This window comes from Panulirus ornatus, chromosome 59 (assembly GCF_036320965.1).
Source record: "Panulirus ornatus isolate Po-2019 chromosome 59, ASM3632096v1, whole genome shotgun sequence".
Lineage (NCBI taxonomy): Eukaryota > Metazoa > Arthropoda > Malacostraca > Decapoda > Palinuridae > Panulirus > Panulirus ornatus.
Window position 1 is genome coordinate 23128728 of NC_092282.1, and position 23745 is coordinate 23152472.

At 48.3% G+C, this 23745-nt stretch overlaps 1 protein-coding gene and 1 long non-coding RNA gene across 2 annotated transcripts in view; one reads left to right on the plus strand and one right to left on the minus strand.

The window, feature by feature from the left end:
• Positions 1-17853, minus strand: part of LOC139767256 (uncharacterized) — a 31570-nt gene extending 13717 nt beyond the window's left edge. The window contains exons 1-2 of the long non-coding RNA XR_011717027.1: positions 17749-17853; positions 17213-17342 (exon numbers count right to left, since the gene is read on the minus strand). This is a non-coding gene — a long non-coding RNA (uncharacterized lncRNA). The remainder of the gene's footprint in view (positions 1-17212; positions 17343-17748) is intronic.
• LOC139767254 (uncharacterized) lies at positions 1974-23316 on the plus strand. The gene is made up of 12 exons (XM_071696413.1): positions 1974-2107; positions 2221-2435; positions 5302-5509; positions 7548-7771; positions 10533-10734; positions 12100-12181; positions 13209-13311; positions 13710-13890; positions 14496-14614; positions 15611-15780; positions 17780-17919; positions 22640-23316. The coding sequence occupies exons 1-12, from the start codon at positions 2056-2058 to the stop codon at positions 22777-22779; spliced, it is 1836 nt and encodes a 611-aa protein (XP_071552514.1). The 5' UTR covers positions 1974-2055; the 3' UTR covers positions 22780-23316.
• Positions 23317-23745: the final 429 nt, after the last annotated feature.

The following is a 23745-nucleotide window of genomic DNA, read 5'->3' on the forward strand; positions in this document are numbered from 1 at the left end:
GGACTCTTATGAAAGATGTGACGAAGTACTTTTGTCATATCACAGTAGTATTGAATGAATTAAATGGATGACGATGTGGTCGTATGATAGAAAAAATTCAAAAGATGGGGCCCCACGAATGTACAACTCCCTCCCCGTACAGTGCAAGAGATGGGGCTCCACGAGTGTACAACTCCCTCCCCGTACAGTACAAGACATGAGACCCAACGAGTGTACAACTCCTTCCCTGTACAGAGCCAAATAATAATCAAAAAATGGCGAAAATAGGTAAATACAACTTGAGGAAGGCAACACTCCCGTCTCGTGTGTACAGGAGGAAGATAACCCTCCTCCTATTATGTGTACAAGAGGAACACAACCCCTCTTCCTGAGCACTGGAGTTAGGAAGACAGTATTCCTTCCTTTCAGCTAAGATGAAATATGAAACGTATAAAAGGATCGGTTGCCCATAAGAAAAAGCGGTCCTTCAGGCAAGGGATCAGGCATATCGGGCTTGGAATAACTCTCCTTCCTCTGGCTCTTATTCAGCTTTTATCACCGCCCAAAATCATGGCAGGTACGTTATCCATGAGGCAAATATTCCTGTGTTACAAGGAAGTGCGATACCCTCTCCTCCTCGTCATCCACTGATAGGTCTTTCAGGTCTTTTAGCTAAAGGCATCGCTAACAACTCCGTCTCGCTCTACCTTTCCTTCACTTTTCCGTTCTGACGGTACTATAGCTGTCTCTCCCGTTGACAGAACAACTCTCTTTGGTTCCCGTTTCTCCTCTAATTCCATCCTGGATGACTCTAACATTCCGTCACCTCCTAATGCTCCTTTTACTAATCCTATGCAATTCCTTGTAATCTCTTTTCCAACTGTCCGAAAAGTGCTTTCTCTCTCTCTCTCTGGACACAAGGCTTACGGTCCTGATGGCATCCATCCCCGTCTGCTGATAGAGTGTGCCTCTGAACCTGGATCTGTTTCCTCGTCTGCTCAGTTTCTGTTTACGAACCAGAAGTTTTCCTTCTTGCAAGCATGCGTTGATGCATTCCATCCCTAAGAAGGGTGACCGTTCTGGCCCCTCTACCTATCGACCTATTGCTTTGACATCCGCTATTTCCAAAAGTCTTTGAATCCCGCCTCAACTCCCATACCCTCAGACATCTTCAAATCTCACACTCTTCTCTCTTTTCATTAGTATGGCTTCCCTAAGGCAAGAAGATGCACTTGTGATATCCTTTCTTATACTAATTTAAGGTCATCTTCCCTGAAAGATTTTTGGGGACTCCTATGTATTTGCCCTTGATATATCTAAAGCTTTTGAAAGCGTGTGGCATTGGGGTCTCACCTCTATTCTCCTATTTTGCCTTCCCTCCCTCACTTTGCTCCCTCGTATCTCGTTTTCTTTCTGATCGACCTATTTCCGTGGTTGTCGATGGAGCAGCGTCTCCCCTTCCTCCATGGTAACACATCTTTTGAGCGACGGAAGAAAACGGAAGTTCCATGCTCCCATTTCTGAGGTAAAATGATTTTTTTGTTTACTTGGCTTGCTGCTCAGTTGTTATCGTGGGAAGAGATACAGAAGACGCGGACGAACTCCAACCCCCTGCATGTTACACACACCCTCGTTTGACCTTGACAGTGAGGGGGGTGTCAAAAGAGGTTATATAAGCCATGGAACCTAAGGTCTTGACAGCAGAGGAGGTCTGTGTACCAGTGCGTGCAAGACTTTACCAACTTAGCGCGCGCTCCCTTTATTAGTCTTATTACTCCCTCCACAGTCCCTTTGGTCACGTTAACTTTACACACAAGATATCAGCTATTCACTTTGTCACTACATACACTAGATATCATTTATTCACTTTGTCACTACATACACTAGATATCACTTATTCACTTTGTCACTACATACACTAGATATCACTTATTCACTTTGTCACTACATACACTAGATATCACTTATTCACTTTGTCACTACATACACTAGATATCAGTTATTCACTTATCAGTTATCGGCTCGCGAAGAACATCGAGACATCGTCGGCAAGCAGAGCAGTGCTGCCGTGTGACCATGGCGGGGTTGGCGCGCGCCCTAAGCTTGCTCCTGGTCGCCACCATCGCAAGTGAGGAAGTTTAACTGTATAGTTTGTATGGCGTCTTCTATCGCTATGTTTGTTGGTAAGTTGCTCCACCACACACCATAAGACCTATCCCCCTCTCCCTTGTGCCTTCCCAGGGGCGGGCCACGAGTGCGAGCGTCTCTGCGTCGTGGGCGAAACCCGCACGTGCCACTACGAGTTCCACGTGCAGGAGTACCACACGCTGAGCCGTGCCTGCTTCGACTGCCCTCGGACCCTGGAGGACTGCTCGCGCGCGGAGTGTGTGGCGGGGGACGGTGTCCCCAGACCGCTCCTGACCGTCAACCGTCAGATGCCAGGACCAAGTATTCAGGTCAGAACAAAAACAAAGGACACACACACATATATATATATATATATATATATATATATATATATCACATACATACCTGCAACAGCCAGGATCGAACCCGGGAACCCTGTGCAAGGGGCGGGAATGCTAACCACTAGGCTATGGGCCTGGTTAATAGGAAATAACTATTCGAATACTATGTACTCGAATACCCTTCGTCTCACGTTGGTGAGCAACGGGGTCTACACCGGTCATTTCCCAACAGGCGCACATAGCCAGCAGATAGCATTTTACCGAACCGAACTGTACAACGCGGAGGTATATGAATACGAACATAGTGCATAGAAACGCGCACCTGCATAGAACAGGGTTCGATCCTGGCTGTTGGAGGTTTGTATGTTCTATGAAGGTGCGCGTTTCTATGCACTATGTTCGTATATATATATATATATATATATATATATATATATATATATATATATATATATATATATATATATATATAGACGACGCAACTTCGCGTGGGAGAGTCATAAGTACCACAGGATTGGAGTGTGTCCCAGCCTCCTCCACACAAGTTCCACTTGCAAAAGAAAAGGTAAGAACAGATGGTGAAAGTATATGTGTTCCACTCCAGAGTCGAATGTGTTCTACTTCCTCGTGACCTCTGTGGGCGGGGGAGGACTAGATTATCTATATCTTTTCTCGAGATAAATCTTAACGAAATGGAATTCAAAAACAAACATCGCCATCAAAGGGTACTTCAATCTGTACAGCGTATTAAACAATGAACCAGGTACGTATCATTCATTTCTTTACTCTACATTTAGCAATTGTGGGACAAAATTTATCCTCACGTGTGTGTGTGTGTGTGTGTGTGTGTGTGTGTGTGTATGTGTGCGGGTGTCAGCCGTGGTGTACACTACTGGCTTAACGTATTGATCACGATTTCTTCTATACGTGTGACAATTCTCAAGATCAATACACTCGTCCCAGTGGATGATGTCCCACTGAGCAGAGCGTCTATTTAAAAGCTGCTGCTACACACGTGACGTGTCCTGGGACCACAGGCGTGTCCTGGGACCTCAGGCGTGTCCTGGGACCTCAGGCGTGTCCTGGGACCACAGGCGTGTCCTGAGACCTCAGGCGTGTCCTGGGGACCTCAGGCGTGTCCTGGGGAACTCAGGCGCGTGTCCTGGGACCTCAGGCGTGTCCTTGGGACCTCAGGTGTGTCCTGGGACCTCAGGCGTGTCCTGGGACCACAGGCGTGTCCTGGAACCTCGGGCGTGTCCTGGGACCACAGGCGTGTCCTGGGGACCTCAGGCGTGTCCTGGGGACCTCAGGCGTGTCCTTGGGACCTCAGGTGTGTCCTGGGACCTCAGGCGTGTCCTGGGACCACAGGCGTGTCCTGGGACCTCAGGCATGTCCTGGGGAACTCAGGCGCGTGTCCTGGGACCTCAGGCGTGTCCTTGGACCTCAGGCGTGTCCTTTGGACCTCAGGCGTGTCCTGGGACCTCAGGCGTGTCCTGGGACCTTAGGCGTGTCCTGGGACCTCAGGCGTGTCCTGGGACCTCAGGCGTGTCCTGGGACCTCAGGCGTGTCCTTGGGACCTCAGGCGTGTCCTGGGACCACAGGCGTGTCCTGGGACCTCAGGCGTGTCCTGGGACCACAGGCGAGTCCTAGGACCTCAGGCGTGTCATGGGACCTCAGGCGTGTCCTGGGACCTCAGGCGTGTCCTGGGACCTCAGGCGTGTCCTGGGACCACAGGCGTGTCCTGGGACTTCAGGCGTGTCCTGGGACCTTAGGCGTGTCCTGGGACCTCAGGCGTGTCCTGGGACCTCAGGCGTGTCCTGGGACCACAGGCGTGTCCTGGGACCTCAGGCGTGTCCAGGGGACCTCAGGCGTGTCCTGGGACCTCAGGCGTGTCCTTGGGACCTCAGGCGTGTCCTGGGACCACAGGCGTGTCCTGGGACCTCAGGCGTGTCCAGGGGACCTCAGGCGTGTCCTGGGACCACAGGCGTGTCCTGGGACCTCAGGCGTGTCCAGGGGACCTCAGGCGTGTCCTGGGACCTCAGGCGTGTCCTGGGACCTCAGGCGTGTCCTGGGACCACAGGCGTGTCCTGGGACCTCAGGCGTGTCCTGGGACCTCAGGCGTGTCCTTGGGACCTCAGGCGTGTCCTGGGACCACAGGCGTGTCCTGGGACCTCAGGCGTGTCCTGGGACCACAGGCGAGTCCTAGGACCTCAGGCGTGTCCTGGGGACCTCAGGCGTGTCCTTGGGACCTCAGGCGTGTCCTTGGGACCTCAGGCGTGTCCTTGGGACCTCAGGCGTGTCCTTGGGACCTCAGGCGTGTCCTGGGACCTCAGGCGTGTCCTTGGGACCTCAGGCGTGTCCTGGGACCTCAGGCGTGTCCTGGGACCTCAGGCGTGTCATGGGACCTCAGGCGTGTCCTGGGACCTCAGGCGTGTCATGGGACCTCAGGCGTGTCCTGGGACCTCAGGCGTGTCCTGGGACCTCAGGCGTGTGTCCTGGGACCACAGGCGTGTCCTGGGACCTCAGGCGTGTCCTTGGGACCTCAGGCGTGTCCCAAAAGTTTTGTATAGAGAATTTATTCACAAAATTGGTCAAGAGGAAAAGATTCTGTGATTCTTTTGAGTGAATCACTTACGATCAATGACATGAGAATCCTACCACATTGTGGCTGTGAGCCACTGTGGCCACTGGAGGGCAACTGTGGCCACTGGAGCCACTGTGGCCACTGGGGGGCAACTGTGGCCACTGGAGCCACTGTGGCCACTGGAGGTAACTGTGGCCACTGTCATGTACATTCCACGATGAACCCAAAATGCTTCAAAAGTTTACCAGGTGTGATGGTTTCGTACGGCAGGTGTGTGAGGGTGACCAGGTGGTGGTAGACGTGTTCAACAACCAGCTGTCGGACACGGAGATCATCCACTGGCACGGGATGAAAATGATGGGCCAGCAGTACTATGATGGGGCACCGTTCATCACCCAGTGCCCCATGATGGGAGGGGTCTTCCGGTACAACTTCCTGGCCAACACTCCCGGTACACACTTCTGGCACTCCCACGTAGGTAAGTCCACCCACAGGCCTTACCAGTACTGACCATTGTACTGGGTGATAGTATACACCAGTACTGACCACTGTACTGGGTGATAGTATACATCAGTACTGAGTACTGGGTGACAGTATCCACCAGTACTGACCATTGTACTGGGTGATAGTATACACCAGTACTGACCACTGGGTGACAGTATCCACCAGTACTGACCACTGGGTGACAGTATCCACCAGTACTGACCACTGGGTGACAGTATCCACCAGTATTGACCACTGTACTGGGTGACAGTATCCACCAGTACTGACCACTGGGTGACAGTATCCACCAGTACTGACCACTGGGTGACAGTATCCACCAGTACTGACCACTGGGTGACAGTATCCACCAGTACTGACCACTGGGTGACAGTATCCACCAGTATTGACCACTGTACTGGGTGACAGTATCCACCAGTACTGACCACTGGGTGACAGTATCCACCAGTATTGACCACTGTACTGGGTAACGGTATCCACCAGTACTGACCACTGTACTGGGTGACAGTATCCACCAGTAGTGACCACTGGATGACAGTATCCACTAATACTGACCACTGTACTGGGTGACAGTATCCACCAGTACTGACCACTGCACTGGGTGACAGTATCCACCAGTACTGACCACTGTACTGGGTGACAGTATCCACCAGTAGTGACCACTGTACTGGGTGACAGTATCCACCAGTACTGACCACTGTACTGGGTGACAGTATCCACCAGTAGTGACCACTGGATGACAGTATCCACTAATACTGACCACTGTACTGGGTGACAGTATCCACCAGTACTGACCACTGCACTGGGTGACAGTATCCACCAGTACTGACCACTGTACTGGGTGACAGTATCCACCAGTAGTGACCACTGTACTGGGTGACAGTATCCACCAGTACTGACCACTGTACTGGGTGACAGTATTCACCAGTAATGACTACTGTGCTGGGTGACAGTATCCACCAGTACTGACCACTGTACTGGGTAACAGTGTCCACCAGTACTGACCACTGTACTGGGTGACAGTATCCACCAGTACTGACCACTGGATGACAGTATCCACCAGTACTGACCACTGTACTGGGTGACAGTATCCACCAGTACTGACAACTGGGTGACAGTATCCACCAGTAGTGACCACTGGGTGACAGTATCCACCAGTACTGACCACTGGATGACAGTATCCACCAATACTGACCACTGTACTGGGTGACAGTATCCACCAGTACTGACCACTGGATGACAGTATCCACCAGTACTGACCACTGTACTGGGTGACAGTATCCACCAGTACTGACCACTGGATGACAGTATCCACCAGTCCTGACCACTGTACTGGGTGACAGTATCCATCAGTACTGACCACTGGGTGACAGTATCCACCAGCAGTGACCACTGTACTGGGTGATAGTATCCACCAGTAATGACCACTGTACTGGGTGACTATCCACCAGCTCGGACCACTGTACTGGGCGACAGTATCCACCAGCACTGACCACTGGATGACAGTATCCACCAGTGCTGACCACTGGGTGACAGTATCCACCAGTACTGATTACTGTATTGGGTGACAGTATCCACCAGTACTGACCACTGGATGACAGTATCCACCAGTACTGACCACTGGATGACAGTATCCACCAGTACTGACCACTGGATGACAGTATCCACCAGTACTGACCACTGGATGACAGTATCCACCAGTACTGACCACTAGGTAACAGTATTGCCCACTGCGTGATAGCACGACCAATAGTGACCAAGTAATAAAGTAATAACCTTGTTATGTTGTTGTGGGTCTACTGTTATGAAGCGAATAGCATCAACAAGTCAACTTCCGGGTAAACAAGAGACCAGTAATGTCTTACACATGACAGCAAGAATTATGTGAATATATATTCGTACATATATACTGATTCTGTTTACTTGTCATGATATATATATATATATATATATATATATATATATATATATATATATATATATATATATATATATATATATACTGTTGACAACAGGTGTTCACCGTGGGAGCGCAGTGTTCGGGTCGTTGGTCGTGCGTCAGGCAGACGATGAGCACTTGGGGATATACCACGACGACTCCTTCGCCCATGTTATCGTCCTGCAGGACTGGGTACACCTGTCTGCCTCGAGCATGTTCAGCAGCCATTATCACTACACCATGAAGGACTTCGCCAGCACCATCCTGGTGAACGGCAAGGGCATCAACTCGGCAGCAGAGGTAGTACAGTGATGTACTTTTATTACAGCGTCTGCATCACAGAGGTAGTACAGTGATGTACTTTCATTACAGTGCTGTTAAAGACGAACTGTGTCTTAGCTGCCAGGGACACCATACCACAGAAACAGCATACCAGAGTCACCATACCAAAGACAGCATACCATAGAAACAGCATACCAGAGTCACCATACCACAGACAGCATACCACAGAAACTGCATACCAGAGTCACCATACCACAGACAGCATACCACAGGCACCATACCACAGACAGCATACCACAGGCACCATACCACAGACAGCATACCAGTCACCATACCACAGAGACAGCATACCAGTCACCATACCAAAAAACAGCATACCAGAGTCACCATACCACAGTCAGCATACCACAGGCACCATACCACAGAAACAGCATACCAGAGTCACCATATCACAGACAGCATACCACAGGCACCATACCACAGAAACAGCATACCACAGTTATCATACCACAAAAACAGCATACCAGTTACCATACCACAAAGACAGCATACCACAGTCACCCAACCACAGACAGCATACCAGAGTCACCATACCACAGTCACCATACCAGAATCACCCAACCATAGACAGCATACCAGTCACCATATCACAGAGACAGCATACCAGAGTCACCATACCACAATCATCCAACCACAGACAGCATACCAGTCACCATACCACATAGACAGCATACTAGAGACACCATACCACAGTCACCCAACCACAGACAGCATACCACAGTCACCATACCACAAAGACAGCATACCAGTCACCATACCAAAAAAACAGCATACCAGTCATCATACCAGACAGCATACCAGAGTCACCATACCAGTCACCCAACCGCAGAGACAGCATACCATAGAAACCATACCACAGTCATCATACCACAAAAACCATACCAGTCACCATACCACAGAAACAGCATACCAGAGTCACCATACCACAGTCACCATACCAGACAGCATACCACAGACACCATACCACAGAGACAACATACCACAGAAACGGCAAACCACAGTCACCATACCACAGAAACAGCAAACCACAGTCACTATACCACAGAAACAGCATACCAGTCACCATACCACAGAGACAACATACCACAGTTACCATACCACAGAGACAGCATACCAGTCACCATACCGCAGAGACAGCATACCAGTCACCATACCAAAAAAACAGCATACCAGTCACCATACCAGACAGCATACCAGAGTCACCATACCAGTCACCCAACCGCAAAGACAGCATACCACAGTCACCATACCACAGAAACCATACCACAAAAACCATACCAGTCACCATACCACAGAAACAGCATACCAGAGTCACCATACCACAGTCACCATACCAGAGACAGCATACCACAGTCACCATACCACAGAGACAACATACCACAGAAACAGCAAACCACAGTCACCATACCACAGAAACAGCAAACCACAGTCACCATGCCACAGAAACAGCATACCAGAGTCACCATACCACAGTCACCATACCAGAGACAGCATACCACAGTCACCATACCACAGAGACAACATACCACAGAAACAGCAAACCACAGTCACCATACCACAGAAACAGCAAACCACAGTCACTATACCACAAAGACAGCATACCAGTCACCATACCACAAAGACAACATACCACAGTCACCATACCACAGAGACAGCATACCAGTCACCATACCGCAGAGACAGCATACCACAGTCACCATACCAAAGAGACAGCATACCAGTCACCATACCACAGAAATAGCATACCACAGTCACCATACCACAGAAACAAAATACTACAATCACCATACCACAGAGACAGCATAACAGAGTCACAATACCACAGAGCATACCACAGTCACCAGATCACAGAGACAGCATACCACAAAGACAGCATACCAGAGACAGCATATCACAGACAGCATGCCAGTCACCATACCAAAGAGATACCATATCACGGACACCATACCACAGAGATACCATATCACAGACACCATACCACAGAGATACCATACCTGTCACCATACCACAGACACCATACCACAGTCACCATACCACAGTCCATACCAGAGACAGCATACCACAGTCACCATACCACAGAGATACCATACCACAGTCACCATACCACAGTCACCATACCACAGACACCATAACACAGTCACCATACCACAGAGACAGCATACCACAGTCACCACAGAAGTCACCAGACCAGACAGCATACCACAGAAATAGCATACCACAGTCACCATGCCACAGAAACAGCATACCACAATCACCATACCACAGACAGCATACCAGAGTCACCATACCACAAACAGCATACCACAGTCACCATACCACAGAGACATCATACCACAGACACACCATACCACAGAGATACTCATGCATGCTTTTCTTACATTTTGCTGCACAGAAAACAAGAAGAAAGTTTGCTGATATCTTATGTTCAGTTTCCCAAGCGATAGCGACACAGCATGAATGTTCCTTAGCGAGACAGTGACCTCAGTGAGACAGTGATCTTAGCGAGACAGTGACATCAGAGAGTGACCTTAGCGAGACAGTGACCTCAGCGAGACAGTGCCCTTAGTGTGACAGTGACCTTAGTGTGACAGTGACCTTAGCGAGACAGTGGCCTTAGCGAGACAGTGACCTTAGTGAGACAGTGACCTTAGTGAGACAGTGACCTTAATGAGACAATGACCTTAGTGAGACAGTGACCTTCTCCACCTACCCTTGGCAGATAGAGGGCGTGGAGCGAGTGGTCGTGCCTCTGGAGGTCATCCACGTGACCTCTGGGACGAAGCATCGTCTGCGCATCGTTGGCGCCACGGGCCTCAACTGCCCCATCGTCGTTAGCGTGGACAGCCACCGCCTCACCATCATCGCCTTGGATGGCCAGGAAACCATCCCCTTCACCACAGATTCTTTCGTCATCTACAGCGGTGAGTAGACCCGCGCCTGGTACTCACCCTCCCTACACGAGGCTGGACCCGCGCCTGGTACACACCCTCCCTACTCAAGGCTAAACCGCGCCTGGTACGCACCCTCCCTACTCAAGGCTAAACCGCACCTGGTACGCACCCTCCCTACTCAAGGCTAAACCGCGCCTGGTACGCACCCTCCCTACTCAAGGCTAAACCGCGCCTGGTACGTACCCTCCCTACTCAAGGCTAAACCGCACCTGGTACGCACCCTCCCTACTCAAGGCTAAACCGCGCCTGGTACGCACCCTCCCTACTCAAGGCTAAACCGCACCTGGTACGCACCCTCCCTACTCAAGGCTAAACCGCGCCTGGTACGCACCCTCCCTACATGAGGCTAAACCGCGCCTGGTTCTCACCCTCCCTACACGAGGCTGGGCCCGTGCCTGGTACGCACCCTCCCTACACGAGGCTGGACTCGCGCCTGGTACGCACCCTCCCTACTCAAGGCTAAACCGCGCCTGGTTCTCACCCTCCCTACACGAGGCTGGGCCCGCGCCTGGTACGCACCCTCCCCACACGAGGCAGACGAAGGGTTACTAAGTAGACCACGGTTCTATACCACGCGTCAGCGTATACTGCACAGGGTTGTACTACGCGTTAGCGTATACTGCACGGGGTTGTGCTACGCGTTAGCGTATGACGATGAGTAGCTGGGTGGGAGTGGGGACAAGAGAAACATCGACCCTTACACGGGATTGTATATCAACATATCATCCCTAGGGATAGGAGAGGGGCCGTCATCTCTAGGGATAGGAAAGGAACGGTCATCCCTGAGGATAGGGGAGGACTGATCATCCCATGGGAAGGGGAATAGGCAGGGGAATCCAACCATATATGTTGTGTGTGTGTGTGTGTGTGTGTGTGTGTGTGTTGTAAGCGACGTTTAAGAGGGGTGGGAAGGGTTGAGGGAGCTGGAAATCCTCCCTTCCTGCATTATCCCTTTCTAAAAGCAGGAACACACGGACGAGCCACGTGAGGATTTTTTTTCCCCCTAAATGGCTCTGGTTCTTGTGCCAGATATCACCTCCCTGGAGCGGGAGAGAGAGAGGGTTCAAATGGATCCCGGTACATGGATGACGAAGGTTCATAAATAATCACGTTCTTAACGCTACCTCGCTGACGCGGGAAATGGCGTATATGAAAAAAAAAGAAAGTTCCTTGTCTCATAAACTAATGATAATATATTCCTTGGCTCATAGGGTTCTCATTTACCTTTTCCAAAGAGCCTAACGAAAAAGTTTACCTCGTCCCAACCATCGTAAGGGATGGACATACAAGCCCCCAAGAAGTGTGTGTGTATGTACATTACTTCCACCATTCCAGGGGAGAGATATGACGTCGTCCTGGAAGCCAATCAACCTGTGGGGAACTACTGGATCAAGTTCAATGGCCTTATAGACTGCCAGTAAGTATGTACAACTGTGAGGAGGAACTACACATACACATCCAGATGTTCACCTAGTTGAACTCTTGCATGACCTGGTTAACCTCCTCCATGACCTGGTTAACCTCCTCCATGACCTGGTTGACCTCCTGCATGACCTGGTTAACCTCCTGCATGACCTGGTTGACCTCCTGCATGACCTGGTTGACCCCCTGCATGACCTGGTTGACCTCCTGCATGACCTGGTTGACCCCCTGCATGACTTGGTTGACCCCCTGCATGACCTGGTTGACCTCCTGCATGACCTGGTTGACCCCCTGCATGACCTGGTTGACCTCCTGCATGACCTGGTTGACCTGCATGTGTTCAGTCTGAGCCATAGTTTGTAGTAATGCCTCGGATGGTTTCACCTCATTGTGGGACTATCAGAAACTGACCAAAATATTTCATTGCTTTATATTTTTCATTTATTCCTCACATGTCCCAAAGTGTAAGGCGATAATGCTAATGACCCTTGACCAAGACGACACGACCCCTTAACCAAGATGACACGACCCCTTGACCAAGACGACACGACCCCTTGACCAAGACGACACGACCCCTTGACCAAGACGACACGACCCCTTGAGCAAGACGACACGACCCCTTGAGCAAGACGACATGAACCCTTGACCAAGACGACACGAATCCTTGACCAAGACGACACGAATCCTTGACCAAGACGACATGACCCCTCGACCAAGACGACACGACCCCTTGACCAAGACGACAAGACCCCTTGACCAAGACGACACGACCCCTTGACCAAGACGACAAGACCCCTTGACCAAGACGACAAGACCCCTTGACCAAGACGACACGACCCCTTGACCAAGACGACAAGACCCCTTGACCAAGACGACACGACCCCTTGACCAAGACGACAAGACCCCTTGACCAAGACGACACGACCCCTTGACCAAGACGACACGAATCCTTAGCATAAATTTTCCTGGCCTTTGACCTGACCTGATCTTTACGAGTCGTCCCTCTTCCTCTCCTCGTACAGGCAGAACCAGTGTGTGCAGGGCGCTGTGCTGCGGTACGACGGGGCCCCCGAGAACGACCCTACCCCCAGCCTTGTCTACGACCCCAGTTATCCCCCAGGAGTCGTAAGTACCTTCACGGTCGTGTATGTCGTCCAGCAGGAGGGTCGTGTGTACTCAATACTAACTTACGTGTTATCCTAGTCATCCGCTGGGATAACACATGTCCCAGGTACTGGGTACTGTCCAGTGTCCCAGGTACTGGGTATAGTCCAAAGTCCCAGGTACTGGGTACAGTCTAGTGTCCCAGGTATTGGGTACAGTCCAGCGTCCCAGGTACTGGGTACAGTCCAGTGTCCCAGGTACTGGGTATAGTCCAGTGTCCCAGGTACTGGGTATAGTCCTAACCATGTACTGTGCATCACCCTAGCTATGCACACTTGACCCCTTCCCAGTAATGACCCTCCTGACCTCCTCCCACTAATTGCCACCGTTAACGACCACTGGTGTCACTTGGCCGCCAGGTCGTGAACCCAGTCAACACGAACGGCGACGAACCCCACGAGGTAACGATGGTTGACCTGGACGCCCTGGCCCCTAGCCTCCTGCAACCCCAGGTCGACCGGCAGTTCTACCTCGCCTTCGACTTCAAACAGGTTAACAACAGCATGTTGTTCAACCCTGACCTCTACCCGTTTAATGGAGGTTAGTAAGGCAGTTAGTACGATCCTTGTTCGGTTAGTAAGGTAGTTAGTACGATCCTTGTTCGGTTAGTAAGGTAGTTAGTACGATCCTTGTTCAGTCTGATGGTCGGGTTACAATTACTTTCCTTGCTTCATCGTCCTACTCCGATCTAGCTAGAATTCTAGGCCTTAGCTGTTGGCAGGTTGGGGTGTTGAGGACTGTAGGCCTTAGCTATTGGCAGGTTGGGGTGTTGTGAATTCTAGGCCTTAGCTGTTGGCAGGTTGGGGTGTTGTGAATTGTAGGCCTTAGCTGTTGGTAGGTTGGGGTGTTTGTGAATTGTAGGCCTTAGCTGTTGGCAGGTTGGGGTGTTGAGGATTGTAGTCCTTAGCTGTTGGCAGGTTAGGGTGTGCCAACAGTATACAAGTGGTAGAAGACTCAAGTGATATGAACACGAGTATTATCAATTCCTTCGTCTACAAACCTGGCCTTCTCCAGTTTGGGAGGGAGGGAGTTCCACTCGTGCTGTATTCCCTCCTAACAGATGATAACGTCACACCAAACAGAGTTATCATTATATGCAGCGACCCAGCGTGATGTATAATGCCAATGCCACTCTCCCCCCACAGTGTCCGAGGAGTGGCAGATCTACACTCCTCAGGTGAACGGCCTCAGCTTCAAATTCCCCGCCACACCGCCACTGTCGCAACCCGAGGCAGCGCAGCCCACCATCTGTCTCTACGACGAGGTAAGTGTTTCCTTCCACTGGCTCCTCTTGCGACGCCCTCTTTCTCATCATTATTAGACAAACAGTTACAGTGGAGGAGGAATTAGGGTCTTGGCAATATCCTTTAGGTAGAAACCCTGTTCTCTGTACTCCGTTCCCCACATAAGGTCCATTTTGGTCTCACATGTCAGCCGGGTGTCTACCGAATGATTCAGGGGGGTAAACACACATTAGATGGAGCCATGGTTGTATTCTTTCACTGTTGATCTGTGTGGACAAGACTTGAAGCTTAACGTAACTGTATAAAACACAACCCCAGCTCTGTCCTGTGATCCTCCACCACCTTGATCCACCCATTTGTCAACAGAGATTCATTCACACGAGTGTCTGTGTCTCCTAAAAATATATATGCAGATCTAAAGGGTCGAATGGATTGAGGAGAGGAGGTGCAAAAGACACAAGAGGGTGAGGGGGTGAAGACTCAACAAGAAGTATGAGTTAGGTATGAACCAAGGGATGTTGAGAGCATTTGAAGCACTTGTGTGTGGAGCAGAGTGAGTGAGAGGGAGGCAGGAGACCAAGCCAAGCTGACGGCACGCGTGGCTATCGAAAAAGATACACACAATCACTGAATATACTTCTCCTTGTAGTTATCAGTCACCAAATTTAAGTCTGATCGAACTGAAGAGTTCTGCGAGAGTGTCACTCATCCTGAAGCAAAGAGAAATGTAATAGAAATATGTGCATAGAGATAGGTTCAGTCAGTTTCAGGAGACAGTGTGATAGGCTATGTCGAGCATATAGATCGGCGAGTGTATGTACGAGAGGTTACAGCAAGTGTGTGTGGGGGAGAGGTTACAGCAAGTGTGTGTGGGGTAGAGGTTACAGCAAGTGTGTGTGGAGGAGAGGTTACAGCAAGTGTGTACAGGAGGGGATACACAAGCCCTGTGCTTGTGGCACGCTTCAATTTCCATCAAGTCTGTGCTTTACATGAACCCATCTTCCTCCACCACACAGACGCCACCGTGCATGGGGGATTTCTGCAGCTGCACCTACGTCTTGGAGGTGAGGCTTGGCCAGACGGTGGAAATGGTCCTGGTGGACGAGGGAAACATCGGCGACGAAAACCATCCCTTCCACCTGCACGGCTACAGCTTCGACGTCGTGGCCATGGGCCGTCTCGGAGAGTGAGCCAAGACCGCTTCTTGTAGCGGCCCAGTAGGACGGCCGTGCTACACCTATCTCCCCGGGTCGCGCGTGTGTGTGTGTGTGTGTGTGTGTGTGTGTGTGTGTGGGGTGTTGCCACTGCTTTCTTGTGAGTGTCCCGAGGGAATGTGTGTGGCGCTGGTATGAATACTTCTACGTACTGGACAATAATTCAATGACCAGAAACAACCGTAGAATTATAAAAAGCGAGATGTATTGACAACGTGGGCAAAGTTTACCTGGTTGTAGAAATACAGGACAACCAGATGTAAGTAAAGACGATCAACGCCTCCATATCAATATCAAATACTTCAGTTTCATCCGTTTATCAGTTAACTGTTTTCTGCTTCATCAGTCCAGTCCAGTCACATAAGGTAGTTCGCGTCTGGAGGAGGGAGCTTTTCGGACCTTAACAGGTTCCTGTAACATTTTCTTGGCAGAAAAATTTTCCCATGCTGGATGGCGCTGCTTTCTGAAGTGGGTAGTGAGGTACCCTTCTGATTTACCATCCAGTTTCCTCCATAATTAAGATGATGACAATAGGTAACCTCGTCATGTCTCCATTTTATCTGTCCTTCATACAGAATTCTCCTGCACTCAACTCAAACACATACAAACATTATCACACTTCCTGACCTTTGGTCCCGCCCGTTGAACGTGGCTGACTTCCTGTGTGCTGCAGGAGCTCTAAGCAAGGGGTTACTGGACCAAAACAGAATATATGTTCCTGCAAGTCCACGGGGAAATAAAACACGATAAGTTCCCAAGTGCACTTTCGTGTAATAATCACACACACATTTCATGTGTGGCGGGGTGGCGACGGGAATGAGTGAAGGCAGCAAGTATGAATTATGTACATGTGTATGTATGTATATGTCTGTGTATGTATATCTATGCTTACGTTGAAATGTATGGGTATGTATATGTGCGTGTGTGGACGTGTATGTATATACATGTGTATGTGGGTGGGTCGGGCCATTCTTTCGTCTGTTTCCTAGCGCTACCTAGCTAACGCGGAAGACAGCGACAAAGTATAATAAATAAATGAAAATAATATATATATATATATATATATATATATATATATATATATATATATATATATATATATATATATATAGTGTCGATACACACCCACACATACTCTCCCTTCTCTCGCCTTAGTGGCGTTGCGTAAGGAACAAAAGCACATCCATGTCTGAGCTATCATATGTAGTGTACTGAAACTATAGCTTACCACGCCCAACCAAGAACCACATACCATTCTATTTGGTTTACCTTGAGCACTTCACACACCCTGGCTTAGCCCACTGAATGCACGTCGTCCCCTGTATACCACATCGATCCAGTTCGTTTGACTGGAAAGCATTTAATCTTATTCGTTATCACTGACGTAACTACAGGTGTACTTACCTCTAGCGCTGTGTTGAGCTTCTCTTGGCTTGTGTACACCTGGCGTGGACCCCCGACACGAGTGGCCACAAGATATATTTCTCATTCGGTCAACCTCAGGTTTCGCTGACGAGGCTCCATCACCTCCTCCCTGTGACGAGGAAGTAAATTAACTACTGGTTACGAGTCCCCCTTTTGAGCAGACAAATTGGCCAAACTAAGATGTTTGTTAAGACTATAGCCTCGAGACCCGTCATAAACCCTTAGAAACATGTCGTCTACCACCAGCTCCACAAACCCTGCCCTGCTACTGACGGAGCGTAAAATTTTCCGTAGTCATCTCTCAAATATCCACCTGAACTCTTGATGATTTCCCCAAAACCGTTAAGCCTAATCTGCTCTCTTCTTGTTGAGTTATATTCTACTGCACATTATTTCTAGACTTGCAAGAGGAACATTACTTTTATATAGTATCCCCAAAATACCCGTTTTCTCTCATGTTTTCGTAATCTCTCAAATACCCGTTTTCTCTAATCATCTTACGACCCCAAACTTACCTAATTGTATTTTCCTGCTTGACCATGACAGCCACACGTCGGCGGAGGAAGTGGCGGCCCTGGACGCTGCTGGAGGCATCCCCAGGAAGCTGGAGAATCCTGTGAAGAAGGACACGGTCACAATTCCTGATGGTGGCTACACCATCATCAGGTTTACTGCTAACAACCCTGGTAAGGACATAATCTACAGAGGTCATTCAACAAACTGTAACTTTCCCAAGGTCATAGTGGCTGGCAGGTTATAGTAGGATGGTAGGGTCATAGCAGTAGGTAGGGTTACAGTAGGAAGTAGGGTTATAGTAGCAGGTGGGGTCATAGTAGCTGGCAGGTCATATATATATATTTTTTTTTTCTTTTTTTTTTTTCATACTATTCGCCATTTCCCGCATTAGCGAGGTAGCGCTAAGAACAGAGGACTGGGCCTTTGAGGGAATATCCTCACCTGGCCCCCTTCTCTGTTCCTTCTTTTGGAAAAAAAAAATAAAAAAAAAAAACGAGAGGGGAGGATTTCCAGCCCCCCGCTCCCTTCCCTTTTAGTCGCCTTCTACGACACGCAGGGAATACGTGGGAAGTATTCTTTCTCCCCTATCCCCAGGGATAATATAATATATATATATATATATATATATATATATATATATATATATATATATATATATATATATATATATATGGACAAAAGTCCATATCAAGGCCGGGCCTTAATTGAAAAATAGAGAGGTTTATGAGTGGGGGGAAAAAGGAGAGAGACAAGGGAAAGTATTCAAAAATTTTGGAGGAAATGAACAAGATGTCTTTTGAAATGTGTCACGGCACAGTTATTGGGAAAGACACAAGAAGGCAGAGTTCCAAAGCTTCGAGGTGTAGGGGAAGAAACATTCATCAGAACAACCCATCCTAGAGGTGCTAATTGGCCACACGGTAATCACGTGACGTGACAGCAACTTGCCAAGTATTGCTTGGTGTATCTGGTGGTGGGGGGCGCACAAGCATCCAGTTCTCGGGAGCAAAGACCAAAGTAATACCTATAGAAGGAAAGTGAACAAACATTGCGGCGTAGGGCAAGGGGGTTAACTTTTGAAGTAAGTCTGGGAAAGAAGGCAGTATGATGCAGGTTGTGAGTGTGGTACAGCAGTATCATGCATGTTGTGAGTGTGGTAGTTGTATGATGCAGGTTATAAGTGTGGTACAGCTGTATCATGCTTGTTGTGAGTGTGGTACAGCTGTATGATGCAGGTTGTAAGTGTAGTACAGCAGTATGATGCATGATGTAAGTGTGGTACAGCTGTATGATGCTGGTTGTAAGTGTGGTACAGCTGTATGATGCAGGTTGTAAGTGTGGTACAGCTGTATCATGCTGTATCATGCTTGTTGTGAGTGTGGTACAGCTGTATGATGCAGGTTGTAAGTGTAGTACAGCAGTATGATGCATGATGTAAGTGTGGTACAGCTGTATGATGCTGGTTGTAAGTGTGGTACAGCTGTATGATGCAGGTTGTAAGTGTGGTACAGCTGTATCATGCTTGTTGTGAGTGTGGTACAGCTGTATGATGCATGTTGTGAGTGTGGTACAGCAGTATGATGAAGGTTGTAAGTGTGGTACAGCTGTATGATGCAGGTTGTAAGTGTGGTACAGCTGTATGATGCTTGTTGTGAGTGTGGTACAGCTGTATGATGAAGGTTGTAAGTGTGGTACAGCAGTATGATGAAGGTTGTAAGTGTGGTACAGCTGTATGATGAAGGTTGTAAGTGTGGTACAGCAGTATGATGAAGGTTGTAAGTGTGGTACAGCTGTATGATGTAGGTTGTGAGTGTGGTACAGCTGTATGATGTAGGTTGTGAGTGTGGTACACCTGTATGATGCATGATGTAAGTGTGGTACAGCATATGATGCATGTTGTGAGTGTGGTAGTTGCATGATGCAGATTGTAAGTGTGGTACAGCTGTATTACGCAGGTTGTAAGTGTGGTACAGCAGTATGATGCAGGTTGTAAGTGTGGTACAGCTGTATCATGCTTGTTGTGAGTGTGGTACAGCTGTATGATGCAGGTTGTGAGTGTGGTACAGCAGTATGATGCATGTTGTAAGTGTGGTACAGCTGTATGATGTAGGTTGTGAGTGTGGTACAACTGTATGATGCATGATGTAAGAGTGGTACAGCTGTATGATGCATGATGTAAGTGTGGTACAGCAGTATGATGCATGTTGTGAGTGTGGTACGGCAGTATGATGCAGGTTGTAAGTGTGGTAGTTGCATGCTGCAGGTTGTAAGTGTGGTACAGCTGTATGATGTAGGTTGTGAGTGTGGTACAGCTGTATGATGTAGGTTGTGAGTGTGGTAGTTGCATGATGCAGGTTGTAAGTGTGGTACAGCTGTATGATGCATGTTGTAAGTGTGGTACAGCTGTATGATGCATGATGTAAGTGTGGTACAGCTGTATGATGAATGATGTAAGTGTGGTACAGCTGTATGATGCATGATGTAAGTGTGGTACAGCTGTATGATGCATGATGTAAGTGTGGTACAGCTGTATGATGCATGATGTAAGTGTGGTACAGCTGTATGATGCATGCTGTGATTGTGGTACAGCAGTATGATGCATGTTGTGAGTGTGGTACAACTGTATAATGCATGAAGTAAGTGTGGTACAGCTGTATGATGCATGTTGTGAGTGTGGTAGTTCTATGATGCAGGTTGTAAGTGTGGTACAGTTGTATGATGCAGGTTGTGAGTGTGGTACAGCTGTATGATGCAGGTTGTGAGTGTGGTACAGCAGCATGATGCATGTTGTGAGTGTGGTAGTTCTGTGATGCATGTTGTAAGTGTGGTAGAGCAGTATGATGCATGTTGTGAGTGTGGTACAGCTGTATGATGCAGGTTGTGAGTGTGGTAGTTCTGTGATGCAGGTTGTGAGTGTGGTACAGCTGTATGATGCAGGTTGTAAGTGTGGTAGTTGCATGATGCAGGTTTTGAGTGAGGTACAGCTGTAAGATGCATTTTGTAAAGTGTGGTAGTTGCATGATGCAGGTTGTGAGTGTGGTACAGCTGTAAGATGCATGTTGTGAGTGTGGTAGTTCTGTGATGCAGGTTGTGGGTGTGGTACAGCTGTATGATGCAGGTTGTAAGTGTGGTCGTTGCATGATGCAGGTTGTGAGTGTGGTACAGCTGTAAGATGCAGGTTGTAAGTGTGGTAGTAGCAATGTTGCAGGATTGTGAGTGTGGTACAGCTGTAAGATGCAGGTTGTAAGTGTGGTAGTTGGGCATGATGCAGGTTGTGAGTGTGTTAAGCCCTTTGTAATGATGCAGGTTGTAAGTGTGGTAGTTGCATGATAGCAAGGTTGTGAGTGTGGTACAGCTGTAAGATGCATGTTGTAAGTGTGGTAGTTGCATGATGCAGGTTGTGAGTGTGGTACAGCTGTAAGATGCATGTTGTAAGCGTGGTAGTTGCATGATGCAGGTTGTGAGTGTGGTACAGCTGTATGATGCATGTTGTGAGTGTGGTAGTTCTATGTTGCAGGTTGTAAGTGTGGTACAGCTGTAAGATGCATGTTGTAAGTGTGGTAGTTGCATGATGCAGGTTGTAAGTGTGGTACAGCTGTAAGATGCATGTTGTGAGTGTGGTAGTTCTATGATGCAGGTTGTGAGTGTGGTACAGCTGTAAGATGCATGTTGTGAGTGTGGTAGTTCTATGTTTGCAGGTGGTAAAGTGTGGTACAGCTGTAAGAGCAAGGTTGTAATGTGTGGTAGTTGATGGGGGGGTGTGTACAGCTGTAGATGCAGGTGTAAAGTGTGGTAGTTGCATGATGAGGGGTGAGTGTGGGTACAGCGGTAGATGCATGTTGTAAGTGTGGTGAGTTGCATGATGCAGGAGGTGAGTGTGGTACAGCTGTAAGATGCAGGTTGTAAGTGTGGTAGTTGCCATGATGCAATGTTTGTAAGTGTGGTAGTTGCATGATGCAGGTTGTAAGTGTGGTACAGCTGTAAGATGCATGTTGTAAGTGTGGTAGTTGCATGATGCAGGTTGTAAGTGTGGTACAGCTGTAAGATGCAGGTTGTAAGTGTGGTAGTTGCATGATGCAGGAGGTGAGTGTGGTACAGCTGTAAGATGCAGGTTGTAAGTGTGGTAGTTGCATGATGCAGGAGGTGAGTGTGGTACAGCTGTAAGATGCAGGTTGTAAGTGTGGTAGTTGCATGATGCAGGTTGTAAGTGTGGTAGTTGCATGATGCAGGTTGTAAGTGTGGTACAGCTGTATGATGCAGGTTGTAAGTGTGGTAGTTGCATGATGCAGGTTGTAAGTGTGGTACAGCTGTAAGATGCAGGTTGTAAGTGTGGTAGTTGCATGATGCAGGTTGTAAGTGTGGTAGTTGCATGATGCAGGTTGTAAGTGTGGTAGTTGCATGATGCAGGTTGTAAGTGTGGTACAGCTGTAAGATGCATGTTGTAAGTGTGGTAGTTGCATGATGCAGGTTGTAAGTGTGGTAGTTGCATGATGCAGGTTGTAAGTGTGGTAGTTGCATGATGCAGGTTGTAAGTGTGGTAGTTGCATGATGCAGGTTGTAAGTGTGGTACAGCTGTAAGATGCATGTTGTAAGTGTGGTAGTTGCATGATGCAGGTTGTAAGTGTGGTAGTTGCATGATGCAGGTTGTAAGTGTGGTAGTTGCATGATGCAGGTTGTAAGTGTGGTAGTTGCATGATGCAGGTTGTAAGTGTGGTACAGCTGTAAGATGCATGTTGTAAGTGTGGTAGTTGCATGATGCAGGTTGTAAGTGTGGTAGTTGCATGATGCAGGTTGTAAGTGTGGTAGTTGCATGATGCAGGTTGTAAGTGTGGTAGTTGCATGATGCAGGTTGTAAGTGTGGTACAGTAATGTGGTATGTTCACCCGGCAGGATGGTGGCTGCTACACTGTCACCTTGTGTTTCACGCCGAGCTGGGAATGGCAGCCCTCCTGCATGTCGGGGAACCCCAGGACCTCCCGCCCTTACCCAAGGGCTTCCCCACCTGCGGCTCCTACATGCCTGAGCTCTAGGACTTCTCCAGACGTTTGCATGTCTACAGGACCCGTGCGCGTCCCATTCTACGAGAGTGGCTCGCGCAACCCCGCGCCTCTCCTACTGCTCAGTGAAAGGCTTATGTTTGTGTGTGTGTGGTGGGGACAGTGCCTTGTTATCTGTTACTGTCTCATTCTCCTCCTCCTCCCTTCTCCTGAGTAAAATACAACTGCATTATCACTCCCTGCTTTTAGGGTTGACCTATTTAATCTGTATTTTCTCGTCAGCCACACCGTTACAACTACTTCCACTATAAGGCTTCTACCACATCAATATGCAGAGGGAACTCGTTTTAGAAATCCTACAACAGGTTACTGGCTTGTGACCCCACAACTAACATGCATGGATTGTCACAAAGGAAATCTACAAACATTTCTCCCTTTACTTAACTATCTAGTTCCTTCTAACAACTCTACTGTGGAAGTGGAAAACAATTATATGTTGCCATTTTCAGATTGCATAATCCATAGGGATAGAAACATGTTTAAGTTTAGCACAATAAATCCATCAATGTTTGTTCACATATTCATTATTACTCAACTCAACATGACATGTTCATATATTCATTATTACTCATCTCAACATGAGAGAGCTAAATTATCATAATTTCAGTCGATGTTCCATAAGGCATTACGTATATACAGTCCGGAATTTATTGACGAGTTTGAGAAGACACATTCTACTGGATCCAAGTTAAAGTATCAAAAACCTTTCATTGATAAATCCCTTAATTTGGCAAAGAAATTACTTTATAAAGTTAAACCCAAACCTTCCCTTGATATTATGAATCTTTTAGTTCTTCCTTTAAGTGATAATTCTACATTGTTTCCCCAGGTTGCTTAAATCCTTAGATGTAAATGTAATCTTCAGCAATTACAATACTATTAAAAATATCTGAAAAACTCACCAGAAAAGTCTGCGGGCTGTGTTTACAGAATACCTTG

Coding starts and splice junctions, on each gene's coding strand:
- LOC139767254 (XM_071696413.1), top strand. CDS start 2,056: ATGGCGGGGTTGGCGCGCGCCCTAAGCTTGCTCCTGGTCGCCACCATC. Junction 2,108..2,220: donor CCTGGTCGCCACCATCGCAA/GTGAGGAAGTTT, acceptor GTGCCTTCCCAG/GGGCGGGCCACGAGTGCGAG. Junction 13,891..14,495: donor CCTCTACCCGTTTAATGGAG/GTTAGTAAGGCA, acceptor CTCCCCCCACAG/TGTCCGAGGAGTGGCAGATC.